The following is a 15,546-nucleotide window of genomic DNA, read 5'->3' on the forward strand; positions in this document are numbered from 1 at the left end:
TGGCTGATATTGAGTTATTCAGGATTTTTATATCTTCTTCATTCAGCTCTGGTAATTCATATGTATCTAGAAATCTGTCCATTTCTTCTGTGTTTGCCCTCCTGTGAGAGTAAAGATTTTCAAAGCAGGTATTGATGATCTTCTGAATTTCTTCAGGATCTGTAGTGATTTCACCCCTTTCATTCCTTATTGCATTTATTTCAGTTTTCTCTTTCCTTTGTTTGATAAGGTTGACTAGGGGTTTATCTATTTTATTTATTCTTTCAAAGAACCAACTTTTTGATTCATTAATTCTTTGTATTGTTTTTTTAGTCTCCATTGCATTAATTTCTGCGCTGAGCTTTGTAATTTCATGCCTTCTTTGGGCTCTGGGTTTGACTTGCTCTGCTTTTTCTAAGAACTTGAGGTGCAGCATAAGATTGTTTATTTGTGCTTGTTCTGTTTTCCTAAGGTAGTTCACTGCTATAAATTTCCCTCTGAGGATTGCTTTCATTGCATCCCACAGGTTCCTGTAGGTTGTATCTCCATTTTCGTTTGATTGTAAATAGTGTTTAATCTCTACTTTGATTGCATCTGTGACCCATTGGTTGTTCAGGAGGATGTTATTTAATTTCCAACTGTTTGTGGAGTTTTTGTGTTTTCTTTTGTCATTAATTTCCAGTTTGCTTGCACTGATAGTATACATGAGATAATTTCATTTCCTTTGCATTTAAACATGTTCTGTGTACTAGTATATGGTCTATTTTAGAGAACGTCCATGTGCAGCTGAGAAGAATGTGTATCTGATGTTGCATGGAACACTCTGTAAAGGTCTACAAAGTCCATATGTTCACACATTTGGTTAAGTTCTGTTATTTCTTTCCCAATTTTTTGTCTAGTTGATCTATCTCTTTGTGACAATCGTGTGTTAAAGTCCCCTGTTATGATTGTGTTGCTACTTATTTCATTTGCCATGTCTGTTAGAATTTGTCTTATATAGGTAGGTTCTCCTATATTTGGTGCATAGATGTTTATGATTGTTATCTCTTCCTCTTGAAGCTTCCCCTTCACAAGTATGTAGTGACCTTCTTTATCTCTTTTGATTGTTCTTGGTTTGAAGCTCACGTTGTCTGGAAACAGAATAGCTACACCCACTTTTTCCTGGGTTCCTGTCGCGTGTATTGTTTTCCATCCTTTAATTTTCAGTCTTTGAATTTCCTTTGGAGTTAAATGTGTTTCTTGTATACAGCATATAGTTGGGTTTTGTTTCCTAATCCACTCTGCAAGTCTGCTTCTTTTGGTTGGTGCATTTACATTGATGGTTATAACAGACCATTTACATTGATGGTTATAACAGATATGTATAACCATCTTTGGTTTATCTTTGTCATGCTATTTTCCTGCTGTTGGATCCTCCTTTTTCCCTCTGTTTCATTACTTGCTCTGCTTTTTGGTTCCTTTCTGTTGTTGTTCTTGAAGTTGTGGTCTGTTTTATCTCTTTCTAGTATATCTTTTAGTACTCTTTGTAGGACTGGTTTGGCACTCATGAATTTCTTCAGTTGTTCTTTATCATGAAAATATTTTATTCCTCCATTAAATTTGAAAGATAGCTTTGTAGGGTACATCAATCTGGGTTGGAAGTAGTTTTCCTTCAGTACCTGAAATACTTCACTCCAAGCTCTTTTTGCCTTGATGGTTTGTGTTGAGAAGTCTGCTGTGATTCTGATAGGCTTTCCTTTACAGGTGATCTGTTTCTTTTCCTCTAACAGCTTTTAATATTCTGAGCTTTTGTTGAGTTTCCAGGATCTTGATCACTGTATGTCTGGGGGTAGATTTATTTTGGTTATGATTAACTGGAGTTCTGTATGCTTCACTTATCTGGATGTCCAGTTCTTTTACCATGCCTGGGAAATTTTCTGCTATTATTGCTGCAAATAGTCTTTTTATGTCATTTGTGTTGACACCTGCTGTTTCATTAATACCTATTAATCTGACATTGTTTCTCTTTGCTTCATCTTGCAGTTGATGAATTGTTATTTCCTGGTTCCTTGCTGTTTTTAAGAGACCCCTCCTTTCACATTCATTAGTGGCAATGCTGTCTTCAAGGTCTGAAAGTCTATCTTCAGCTTCGTTCAGGCAGTTTTGCAAGCTTTCAGTGGTATTTTTAAGTTCCTGGATATCTGTTTGCATCTGTTTCATACCTTCTAGTTCTTTTCTATATTGTTCCCTGAAGGTTTCATTGAGTTGTCTGTGCTCTTCTATTTTCTTGTCAGTGTCATCTTTGGATATGCTGAACATTTCTTTCATTATTTTCATTTCTTTTTCACCTGAGACATTATTTCTGATCTAATGTCTTCTATGGCCTGATGGAGTTGTTTCTTTACTTCAGTTGCTATCATTTCAGATATTTCAGATGTATGACTTCCAGGCTCTTCTGTGTTGATGCTTCCTGGACTTGTTTTGGGTGGTGTGGAGGTCTGGGATTGCATTTTGATCCTTCGTTTTGTCATTTTTGAAGAACCAGAGACTCCCTGCAGTGCAGTCTCACTGTCCTGATTGTGTGTGAGTGGCAGGGTGAGAGTCTGAAGATCCCTAGTGCTCAGTATAGCTCCTGTGCTGGTGAGTGTTAGCACCTGGGGTCCCAGATGCTCCCCACCTTTCTTGCATTCAGTTGGCTTCCAGGAATGTGTGGGAAGGGCGGGGGAGGTTCACCAGCATTCCTGAGACTGTCTGGAGTTCGGCCCAGCTTCCACAAGAGTAGAGGGGGGATGCAGGTCAAGTTCACTGAGGCCTCAGATATTGCCCAGGACAGAGCCTGCTTCCCACATTGGAAGGGGAGAGGTGAGGGTACACTCCCCAAAGCCGCTGACTATGTTCAGGTTTCAGCTGAGCTAATAGAGGGGTGTAAGTTGTTCTGGCAGTGACCACCAAAGCCCCAGAAGTTGTCCAGGGATCCTCGTGCCTCACACCCTAGTGGGGGAGGCACCAGAGTAACTCACCAGGTTGCTAAAGGTGTCTGACGTTGAGCCCAGCCCCAGAAGACACACTATGGGTGTGGCAGAGAGCCTGCTAGGCCCCAGAGGGTGCCTGAGGTTTTGACTGCCTTGCACACTGGTCAGGGATGCAAAACTGCAACTCACCGGGCTTCCTGAAGATGTCTGGGGTTCAGCCCAGCCCAGGCCCACACACTATGGGTGTGGTACGTAGCCACCAAGGCCCCAGAGGGTGCCCAAGGTTTCGCCTGCCTTACACGCTGGTCGGGGAGGCAGAGCCCAGACTCACCAGGCTTCCTGAAGATGTCTGGGGTTTAGCAAAAAAAAATCAAGTCTTAACAAATGTTTCATTTCCATGTTACAGTAATCAGACATAAAATTGCTAGAAAGATAAAGAAAGGAAATCACTACATAGAGAAGTTGGAGGGAGGAGAGAGGAAAAAAGAAGGGAAAAAATGAAATAAGAGGTGGGAGGGATGCTGACCCAGCTAGGCCGGTGCCTGGGAGGCACTTCTGTAACCCGCCTGGGTGCTGACATGAGCCTCCCCGCTGACCTTCTCCACTGTTTTACCCTCCATTCTCCAATTAGAGCAGTGAGGCTTCTACAATTGTATTTCCAAACGTTTTTGAGCAGCAGAACCTTTTTTTCCAAAAGTGAAATGTTCCATTAGAATTCCTCAGAAAAAGCTGACCAAGGTGGAGCCATTGTGGAAGCCACAGCCAACCTCCTGGCCTCCCTGCAGCCCAGCCAGAGTCTCCTGGGTCCTCCCCTTGAGGACTGTGTCTGTGCTGAAGTGTCATCCAGTAGAGTCCCTGAGAGTGAAAATGGTGTTCAGAGAGGTGTGTGCATATGATTGAAAGGGCCACAGTTGGGGGCTGGGGATTTAGCTCAGGGGCACAGCGCCTGGCAAGTGTGAGGTCATGAGTTCAATTCCTGGTACCAGAAAAAACAAAAACACAAACAAAAAAAAAGGAAAGGGCCATGGTATACATTCATTATTGGAACTACTAGTGTTTATGAATTAAGTATTTTATTTACTTTCTTATCTTTACAACATATTGTATAAAAGTATATGAAAATCATATATTCTTTGGTCTGCTTCTTTTTTTTTTTTTTTTTTTTTGGTTTTTGGTTTTTTGGGTTTTTTTCCGGTACCAGGAATCACACTCACAACCTTGTGCTTGCCAGGTGCTGTGCCACTGAGCTAAATTCTCAGCCCCTGGTCTGCTTCTTATTAAAAAGCCTTATTTGCAGATGTCTGCACATTCACCCATGATATGAAGAGTTTAACAGTAAGTTCTAATATAAACATTTTCTAAAATCTTTTATTTTCTCTTTTAGGTGAAGATGATGGTAAGTTGAAATTATTGTTTGTTTGCTTCAAATGTAGAAGAAATGTTTTCAACTCTCCAAATGTGATTTTTCATGTTGATTTAAAAGAAAACACCCTGGTTTTCCAGAAAATAGCTACTAGTGAATGGTGACAAACATAAAATTATTTTTATCATGTATAGTTATCCTATGTTTAAAAAAGTATAAAGCCATTTAACTTAAATGTTTGGTATAGAAACTCAGTTCACATTCAAGTTCCCACTTCCTGGTTATTAAAATATACTTAATTGCATTCTGAAGAAATGGAGCAAAGCTAAGGTAGTTCTACCAGGTAATTTATAACTTCTTTATTTGCTTGCAGACTTTGAAATTTATAATCTTAATTTTCAGTGTACTATTTAATCTGATGAAGAGCAATTTCTCAATAGTTGGTTCCTTTATGTGACTAAATATCTGTCATAAGGCACCTAAAACCACCGGAATAATGGTTTCAGTTAGCATTTACTTCTTTGTGCTCAAGGGCACAGTGGTGGGTATTGTGCGGAAGAGGAAGGTGTATAGGCACAGTGTCTTCCCATTGGGAGCTGACGATGCATAGTAGGAGAAATGAGCACTGTACAATGTAACAAATGAAGAAGTGCTTTCTACATAGTACAATCAGTAGGTGGTATAGCTCTTTATGGGTATGACAAGTGTGTCACCAGAGTGACATGGGCAAGCTCACTTGAAGAGATGCCTTTGAGATTAATTTCAATCAAAGAGCAGATGTAGGCCAGTAGAGTTGGATAGTGCATGTTTATTGGAGGCAAAATAGCATGGGCTGAGCAAGGAAAAGTCAAACATGGTGGGAGGCATAAGGTGGTCACATTAGCAAAAGAAAAGACCAGATAGTGGTTGTTTTTTGCTTTTTATTTTTGCTTTGAAAGAAGGTCTCATTGTTCCCCAGGTTTGCCTCAAACTCTCAATCCTCCTGCCTCAGCCTCTTGAATAGCTGGGATTACAGGATGCAATCCCATGCCTAGCTGTAGTGTTCACTTAAAATGATAGACTGGGAAAATTATTGATGACTTTGGGCACTACCTGTCCGGTTAGATAATAATGATCCTTAGTGAGGAGAAGTTCAGTGAATGACTATAGAAAGGTGTTTGTGCTCTTTACTGAGCATCTCAAAAGGCAAAGAAATTTCCACCGGGGATTTTATCCCCTAGACTTCGTACAACGTGTTGGGTTTTCTGTTATTTTCTGAATTTAAAAAATAGGTAAAGATAAGAATTTAGGACATACACTTAACAGTTTAATCCTTAGCAACTGCCATGTTGTTTTCACTCAGAAGTACTGTATTGGGCCAGGAATAGCTTGCTCACTCTCACTTTTTAAATTGACAAAAATTATACATATTTATCATGTCAGTATGATGTTTTATAGTTTGTATCCATTGTGGAATGACTAAATCAAGCTAAGTACTACACATATTATTTCAGGTACTTACCATTTTTTTGTAGTGAAAACATTGAAAATCTTAGCAGTCTTCAAGAGTCTGATACATACATTGTTATTGACTGGGGTTATCATGTTGTACAGTAAGTCTATATACATTCCTACTAACTGAAGTTTTGTGGCCTTTGACTTCTATCTCTTGAACCCCAAGAATAGTTCTTAGAGCATCAGTACACAGATAACTCAGACTCCTCTGTATTCTATCCATTCACTTTCCTGAAGAATTATATTGAAAATCAGAGGCTTTTAAAATTATTCCTTGATGGGCTAGGGATATAGCTTAGTGGCACAGCACTTGCCTTGCAAGCATGAGGTCATGAGTTCGATTCTTGGTACCCCCATCAAAAATAAATAAATAAATAAAATTATTCCTTGAAATGTAGGTAATTGAGCAAATATACTTAGGTTTATTGACTTAGGAAAAATGGAATAGTTAGTAATTTCATCGTGTATTACTTTTAATTCACTATTTTTTCTGGACTTTTAAAAAAAGGTACTATGGTTGTTACCAACTTTGGTTGATACTACTTTGGTTGATACTAAGTACTATGGTTGTACCACTCTGATAGTACTATGGTACTATCAAAGCAGATTTAAGATTATTAAACTAGCTTGTCACCATGCTTTTGGATGTTGAAATCTTTAATAAATTTCATGTAATATTTAAACAGAAATGTTATCTCAAACACTTTAATAGTAATATTTTAAGAACATTCTCTAGTGTTATTTAAGTTACATGTGGACTTTATTTTCTAAAATTATATGCCTATTTTTGCATTTCACCTTGAGCAGTAGACATTTCTACACAGAATCCTTAATCTGACATAATAAATATTTTATAGGGCTGGGGATTTAGCTCAGCGGCAAAGCGCCTGGCTGGCAAGTGCAAGGTCGTGAGTTTGGTTCCCGGTACCGGAGAAAAACCAAAACAAACAAACAAATATTTTATAGTTTCATTCATTGTAGTATATAAGTGAACATTTGAAATATTTTAACCTAGTTTTCTGTGTCTCTCTGTGTCTCTGTCTCTCACAGGAGAATCATTCTACACATGGCTAGAAGGTAACTTAATCATCTGTTTTAAATTTATTGGCTTTTTGTAAAAAACTTTTTGTGAGTTTTAGAATTTTATTATCTAGACAACTAATTTTGACAGTTGTTCAAAATAATATAACATGTTTAAGTTACTAAACTTTGAGATAAAATTATTTGAAAAATCTCGTGGTCAGCTGAAAACTAGTATGTACTATACAGGCCAGATGGTGTCATTAGTTTTGCCTAACTAGTTCCCCCAGCTTACTTCCCTCTGTAATAGTGCTCATCCAGACTGCTTTTCCGATACCCAGTAAGCAAACCTATCTTTAAAGTAGAGACATTCCATTCAGAGAGAAGTGTTTTTTACATATATAAAATAAGGGTAGATAAATTGAGTTCAGAAGGTTCTAAACATGTTTGCCTATGATAATATAGTCAAAATTGGTCTCATTAACTAAAAGATAAAGTGATACAGATTTTTATTTATTAGATACTTTGCACTTCTTATTTCTAGTGTTGAAAATATAATATGTTATTCATGGAAAGTTGAAAAATATTTTAGGCTTTTGCCAACTTATGTTAATAACTGGATATATGATGCTTTTGAAAACTACCTTTACCAAGTTACTATTGTTTTATAAAACTAAAAGTTAAAACATACTAGTGGAAGGTGAGCAAGTTGAATTACATAGGAAAATTGATATTTCATGGCCATAACCTTATAATAAACAAAGTTAAACTAAGCAGTCCATTCTATTTTGTTTGTTATTGGTCATGTTGTTTTATGAACATATCTTCTCTTTGTTTTTAATGAACTATGTGTGTATATTGGTTGTTATTAAAGAAAACATTGTTATACAAACACTGTTAAGAGTTATTTTGAGAAAATGACTTAAGTAGAATATGCCCAACTTTGTTTAATGACTAAGTTCTACTCTAAAGATACAATCTTGAAAAGTAGCATTTAGGCTTAAAGAGGTCATTGGAGATTCTGAATGACAAGGGTAAGAGTGAAATTTGGGGTCAATAGTGGACTCTAGGTGCATTGCATTGACCATTTTTCTTGTATCCTATTATTGTGTGTTCCTGAATGTTGATGCAAGGTTCAAGAAAGCAGTCCTTTTTATTGGCAGCTGGCGCAACCATTTGAGAGATTCGGTTTTCCTCATCTGGAGCTTGAGAATGACAAAAGCATTCCTACTAACCTAAAATATTAGCATAGATGATCCCTGTAAAATTTTTTGAAAACCACTAAACACTGTCAAAATGCCAAAAATACTGCCACTGTACATCTAACCCTTTGATAAGAGAGAAAAATATATCAGTAGCCCATAATTCCATTGCTGAAAATTAATTTGAATAAAATTAAATCTAGAAGAGGAAGAGGAGAACCCTTCCTAAATTGGGCAGTTGAATTTGCTCTGTATTGTTAAAACTAGAAGTTGGTAGATTTTGTGTTCGTAGCTGCCCTTGGCAGGTGTTACCTCAGAGCAAGACTCAGAAGGCTTGTGCCTGGCCCTCCACAGTCAGAGCTACCACTGCCTGGCAATAGACCAGGCGGGAGAAAAGCTCTCCAGCAGTATCAGTATCCTGGTAAAGCATATTGTGTGTCTTATTGGTGCCCTAATTACCATTTTGCTTGCTATTACTCCTCAGCCCATCAAAGTACGTTTCTACCCCACTTTTCCTCACTTATCACCTGCCCGCTTCAAGTTAAGGGCTTTGTGAGCTTTGCAAATTAGATCTCCCAGTTTTCCAGGTCCTGTATGTTAAGCCTAGGAATTTTCATGATCTTTCATTTGTCTGCTCATCTCTAGCCTTTAGCCATATTGTTGGATAGAAACACTGCTAAAGAAGTAGGTTGGAAAGTGAATTTCAAATTTGATCTTTGATACTTAATAACAGGTTTGATGAAATTTTTATTAGAGAACTGGTACTTAATTCTTTATTGGATCTATTCATATTGTTTGTATCCCTTATTATCTATGAGTATTTAAAATTGGCTATAGACTTCTAGGAGGAAGGTACAAAATAGAATTTTTCTACTTTTTGGTTTCCATCCATGAAAATTTGAGTATTCTAGCAAGAATTCTGAATTAAAGAATAAGATTTCAAAAAAGAAGTATTTTTTCCAATTAGATGCTGCTTGCTGCAGGACCATTTATGCTAAGACATAAAGGGTAAATTGGGATTTGAAAGAGCTTGACAAATTCAAATATACCACATATATACCCTTACATTAACAAAATTACCCCAGAGTATAGATTAGACTATACTGTCTACTGTTAAAGCCCATTTTCCTCCACCAAAAGGGTGTTGTCTCTGTCTCTCTGTCTCTGTCTCTGTGTCTCTCTCTGTCTCTCTGTCTCTGTCTCTGTGTCTCTCTCTCTCTCTCTCTCTCTCTCTCTCTCTCTCTCTCTCTCTCACACACACACACACACACACACAGTTGGGTAATGAAGAATAGAGAAAACTAGTTGCTCTATATCTAGTGGATTCCTAAAACTTTTCTGCATCTTCATTTACTTTTTAAAAATTTATAGTCTAAAAATTTTTTTTTGTGATAAAATGTTGACAACATAAAATTTACCATTTTAACCTTTTGTTTGTTTGGTGTAGGGGGATCAAACTTAGGGCTTTGCACGTGCTAACCACATGTACTACCACTGACTACACCCCCCAGTCCCATCTTACCCACTTTGAAGTTTACTAATTAGTAGCTTTAAGTACATTCACAATTTATACCACGCTTATTATGAGAAAATCTTTTAAAATGGAGGTGGGATAGGATAGGATTCTGGGATTATCGTGAGCTCCATCATAAATGCTAAGTAAAAGCCTGTGTGGGTTAAGAAGTCTACACAAAGCAATTTCCATCCTCTTCCTAAACTCCACATATGACTGTGTTTGCATAGTAGTCAATATAACATTTTATTACTTGAAATTCCTTGATGTCTGTTTTCAGAGTTTTATCTCTATAAATAGAACATTCATTTATAACTAGACAACTAGAGGGCAAAATGTTAATAAGACTCACTATCTCTGTTATCCACTACCAAGTAGGTTCAAAGAAAGACATGCAAATAGAGGAACATGGAGAAACAGCTACCTTGTTTGGTCAAGGCAGTAACTTTATATAATTACATTTGTTTTAGTAAATTCTTAGCCTAACACGTGGAAAGCTTGTGCTGTCACCTTCTGGGCAGTGTGGGAACTTGCCAGCAGAGCCCACGGTGTTCGGACCTGCGGAGCCCAGACCATTACGCCTTTTCTGCGTCAAGTTCTCATCGTACACAACTCCTTTCAGAAGGCAGATTCTTACTTTGTCTTCTAGTGAAGTAATCTTGACCTAGTTATTTATATATTATTTCTTGATTTATTTTTAAGGTACTTGAATCGTAACTTGAAAATAAGCCTGTGTACTGAATATCCTTGATTCAGTATTTCTGTTATCTGAATGTGCATGATTTGTTTTTCAATATTTTTCTGAGCAGGTTTGTGTCTGGAGAAGAGAGTGTTCTATAAGCTTATATCAGGACTTCATGCCAGCATCAATTTACATCTGTGTGCAAATTATCTTCTGGAAGGTAATCAAATTTTAAGTGGAGATTTTGGCATTTTTAGAGTAAAAATTAATTGGGGGGTATATACTCTAGAGCAAAGTCCTTTTTATTAAAAGAATGTAATACATTTCTCTTTCTTTTTAGAAACCTGGGGTAAACCTAGTTGGGGACCTAATATCAAAGAATTTAAACGCCGCTTTGACCCTGTAGAAACCAAGGGAGAAGGTCCTAGAAGGCTTAAGAATCTGTACTTTTTATACTTGATTGAGCTGCGAGCTTTGTCAAAGGTGGCCCCCTACTTTGAACGCTCCATTGTCGATCTTTACACTGGAAATACAGAAGAAGATGCTGACTCTAAAACCCTTCTACTGAGTATCTTTCAAGATACAAAGTAAGAACTGACTGTCAGTGTTCTGAGATATCCCGGCACTGTGTTCAGATGATGTCACACTTGAAATGCAACCAGAACAGACTCCTAGAAGTTAGGAAAAGGGAGAAGTAGAACTGAGAAGGCAAATGTTAGTGGGACAATAGCATTTTAATTATTTCTAAGGGTTTTTTCATTTGTTTGGGGTACCGGAAATCAAATTCAGGACTTCGTGCTTGCCAGGCAGGCGCTGTGCCACTTAGCTGGCCACGTAATTATTTCTAAACACGTGAACTAAAAAGAATCTATAAAGGTCTGTTACAGAAACCTTCACACTTGAAAATAGGCTGTATTTTAAAATACAATTTAAGGTTTTATGTTGTATCAAATTGTAATGCTACTTTAAGGTTCTTTCTACCAATTTTGTATTCCTCCAATTGCTATTTATTTTTATTTTTTTATTTTTGGGGGGGTTTTTTGGTACCCAGAATTGAACTCACAACTTCGCGCTTGTCAGGCAGGCACTGTGTCGCTGAGCTATATCCCCCACCCTCCAATTGCTATTTAAATCTAAGTGGTATCAAAAGTATGTTAGCATTAAGATGGTTACATACAGAAGCATTAGCCTTATTTTCCAGAGTATAACTTTTTTTAAAAAATGCTTAGTCTCTAAAACTCAAGTTTAGTGGATATTAATATGAACATGGAAGAAAGTTAGATCAAAAAGTTCTGAAAGTAAATTAAGTTTTAAAAGCATTTTATAAGAGTATGCATGTTTTCCACATAAATTGCTTTTCCTTTTTAACATTATTTTATCATGCAGTTTCCTTCAAACATTATAATCTTATAAATTATATAGCCCTTTAGTCTTTTATTAAATAGTTTATCTGTGAAGTGTTACTGTCCTATAATTAAATAATAAATCTTAAATATTTATAGGAATAGAAAATTCTTCTTAAACACTAACACAAGGTACCTGGATTTTCTATCTGTAACTTATTATAATACTGTCATTTCACCAGGTCCTTCCCCATGCACTTTGATGAGAAATCCATGTTTGCAGGTGACAAAAAGGGGGCCAAATCATTAAAGGTAAAAAAGTTCTTGATTGAGGGACAGGGTGGGGTGCTGTTTACTGGTTATATTTTAATTATATTTCATTCCCACTTTTACAACTTTTTGAAGTTAGTCTGGTTGGATTTTGCTATAAATGGTGATCCTCAATATTGACTGAGCATCTGTGACAAACATAGTGCAGTAATAAAGAATGACTTAAAACTTAATTATTGTTCTGAGGTCAGCATTCCCAGGTGCACACAAAGCAAATTCTCAAAAGTAAATGGAAATAAAAAAGATATATTTCCCATTAGTTTTATGTAGATATCAAATGGAAGCAGCAGTTAAATTCCTTAAAAGACTACATATTGTTCACTTTTGGACCCATCATAATGTATATTTTGGTGCTCTATATCAAGTAGCCCCCATTAAAAAGTCTGAGTTAATATGCAGAGTGAATTTGTATGAATTTCCATTGTCAGGTGTTAGTATGCCATGTTGTGCTATACAAATTCAAATTATTTTCCTGTACTTTTGAAAAGCAGTTCATTCATTAATAAATTTAATTTTTATAGATTAGTCAAAGAGTTTACTTCTGTTTTTTTTATTTTATGGAAATTTATTTTATGGAAAATTTCATAACAAAATAGAATAGCAATAGATAATACATTACATATTATCTTTAAAGTAGTTGCTCAGGGTATAAGATATGGGCATAAAAATTTCTCCAATCAGTATTAACACAAACCTTCCTTTCTAATGAACTAAGAGACACTAATAGTATAACTGACTTGCCTTTTTTTCCCTTTTCCCTACTGTCATTTCCTTTTACCCATCCTAGTTCCTTTTTCCTTTTGAACAACTGCTTCCCATTTCACAATATATGTTGTATATTTTAGACCTTATTTACTCTTTCAGCTTCTCATACCAAGGAGACAATACAATATTTACACATGTGACTCTGGTTTATTCACGTACAAGTATGGTCTCAAGTTGCATCCACTTACCTATAAAAATCTCAAGTTTATCCTTCTTTATGGCTCAGTAGTACTCCATTGTATAAAAATACCACATCTTTTTTATCCATTCCTCAGTTGATGGACATTTGGGTTGTTTCTAAGACTTAGCCATTACAAATTGTGCTGCTGTAAATATGGATACACATATGTCACTGTGGTACAATGTTTTTAATTCTTCTGAGAAGATACCCAGAAGGGCAGAGTTTACTTTTGAAAGCCTAATTAAGCTAAGCCAGGCATGGTGGTGCATGCCTGTAGTCCCAGCACTTGGGAGGCTAAGGTAGGAGATGACTATGAGTTCAGAGACCCGATGAGTTTAGAGACCCTCTCTAAAAAAAAAAAAAAAAAAAAAAAAAAAAGCCTAATTAGTCTGAAAATATTTTCTCCTTACTAGGAGGAATTCCGGTTACATTTCAAGAATATCTCCCATATTATGGACTGTGTTGGATGTGACAAATGCAGATTATGGGGAAAATTACAGGTATATATGTTGTTCTTTCTTCTCAAACTATTCTTAACCTTACATTTTTCCACGGAGTCATTGCAATTTTTTATTTAAATATCCTAGTTCACTGAATCAGTTTGCCAGCAGGCAGATACAAAGTGTGATTTTCCTGTTTTATTGATGAAAAATACAGTTAAACTTCGTTGTGGGCACACGTGCAGGGATGTTTCCCTATTACTCTGTTAAAATTTTTCTTGTACTCGTGTGTGTGGTACAATGTCAGATTCATTTCTAAAACTGATGCATGAATAAAGCATTTTATGTATTCAAAAGGTAAAATTATACAAACTTAAATATCAAAATGGGTCACTGAATTTGTCTCGGTAGTCAAAAGCAGCCGCTGAGCCACAAGATGCAAAAAGTCTACAAAGAAAGATCATTAGCCTTAATTCTCAGTCTAAAAGGATTGTTTGATATTTTTTACTCTTATTTCAGTGCAAAGATGATAATAACTTAGAGAAAAGCAAAAGAGAGAATTAAGTCAGGTGTGGTGGCATATGATTCTAATCTCAGCACTTGGGAGGCTGAAGCAGGACGATCACAAGGCCAACCTGGGCTGTATAATTAGTTTGAGGTCAGCCAGAAGTATACAGCAGAACTGTGTCTCAAAAAAAATTATTTCAGTAGAGGCTACACTGAAATTCAAGTTTGCTTTTCCTCTAATGTTAATAATTGAGAAATCTAAGTATAGCTATCACTGACAATCTGAATTTTGAATTATTAGGGCCTATAAAAATGCTTTCAATAGGGTTAGGGATTTGTCTCAGAGGTAGAGAATTTGACTAGCATGCGTGAAGCCCTGAGTTCAATTCCAAGCACCAAAAAAAAAAAAAAAAAAAAAAAAAAAACTGAAAAGAAAAAATGTTCAAGTTGACAAATCCAACATTGTAGCCCTTATGTAATATTTTCAAAGTTTAAAACAAACATCTTAGTAATTTGGAATAGGGCATGTCCAACAAGTATTAGACTGATTCAGGTTTCCTTAACAGCTTAGCTAATTATTACATGTAAACCTGAGAGGGAGCATAAATTATATTGTGCATAGTTTAACATTTTGGCCAGGCATGATGGTACACAACTGTAATCCCAGCGCTCGGGAGGCTGAGGCAGGAGGATTGCCATGAATTTGAGGCTAGCCTGGGCTACATAGAATTCGAAGCCAACCTGAACTGCATAGTGAAAATTTGTCTCCAAAAATAAAATTTTTTTTGATGGAAAGTTGAGTTCATAGGAATTTCCTAATGGTCATCAAGGTATTCCTTTAAATCTTTATGGCAGGTGTTGTTATATGAAGTTATTTGTAAGAGGATTTTGTTTCTGTCTTTTTAAGACTCAAGGTTTAGGAACTGCCTTGAAGATACTATTCTCTGAAAAAGAAATCCAAAAGCTTCCAGAGAACAGTCCTTCTAAAGGCTTCCAACTCACGCGGCAGGAAATAGTTGCCCTTTTAAATGCTTTTGGAAGGTAAGAACCACTTCTGCAGTAAAGAAGCAAGGACTTAATTCCCCTGCAGGTTTCCATAGTGCTGAAATCACAGTCTCTGCTAAAGTAAAATGTGCCCTGGTTTGGTTTGTTGACAAAATGATACAATTATATTATACCTGTACTCACTTTGCCTAGAAAAGCCTCAAAGCTGACAGGTCAGTTTTTCTATAGGTCTTAGGAAAAATTGGTTCTGAACAGTTGCCATTATTTTCAGCTCCCTCCTCAACTTTGAGGAAAATAGTCTCCTAATAATCTTCCCTTTTGGTGGCTCTTACTTGTTCCAGTACAATTATAGGAGTCAAGGAGAGCAGAGAGGAGATTCAACTCTTGTCTGCTCTTTATTTCCTTAAGCTGCTGAGTCTCACACATTTCTACCCCATTTTTTGTTTACAGACATAGTTTGCTTGTTTATACCACAAGTGATTTCAAAAATAATTTGAATTTGCCACAGAGACACATGCAGTGCCAACTGAGGAATACGTAGAACACAAGAATAAGAATCATAAAAAATAATACTATGCTATCTTGGAAAAACAGGGCAAAAAAAGTCAAATCAAGGCAAAGTTTTTTTTTTTTAATAAGGGACCAAGTTGTACAGGAATTTTTGCTTTTGTTTTCTTAGTATGCATATGTTCAAAAGACGTAATTTAAAATAGATATTATAATTTCCCACCTTAGTAGCAAAAATCATATCTCCTGCTTCCTTGTATTTAA

At 36.4% G+C, this 15,546-nt stretch overlaps 1 protein-coding gene across 1 annotated transcript in view; it reads left to right on the forward strand.

Annotated features, from left to right (window-relative positions):
• The window catches only part of Ero1b (endoplasmic reticulum oxidoreductase beta), a gene marked incomplete in the record, with an annotated part of 66,266 nt that overhangs the window by 46,322 nt on the left and 4,398 nt on the right, over positions 1–15,546 (forward strand). The window contains 7 exon segments of the mRNA XM_013504712.1: positions 4,315–4,326; positions 6,838–6,864; positions 10,332–10,424; positions 10,545–10,791; positions 11,790–11,859; positions 13,237–13,323; positions 14,678–14,811. Of these exon segments, the coding sequence (XP_013360166.1) occupies positions 4,315–4,326; positions 6,838–6,864; positions 10,332–10,424; positions 10,545–10,791; positions 11,790–11,859; positions 13,237–13,323; positions 14,678–14,811 (670 nt within the window).

Source organism: Chinchilla lanigera, unplaced genomic scaffold (assembly GCF_000276665.1).
Source record: "Chinchilla lanigera isolate Chin_1 unplaced genomic scaffold, ChiLan1.0 scaffold00091, whole genome shotgun sequence".
NCBI classification, from domain to species: domain Eukaryota; kingdom Metazoa; phylum Chordata; class Mammalia; order Rodentia; family Chinchillidae; genus Chinchilla; species Chinchilla lanigera.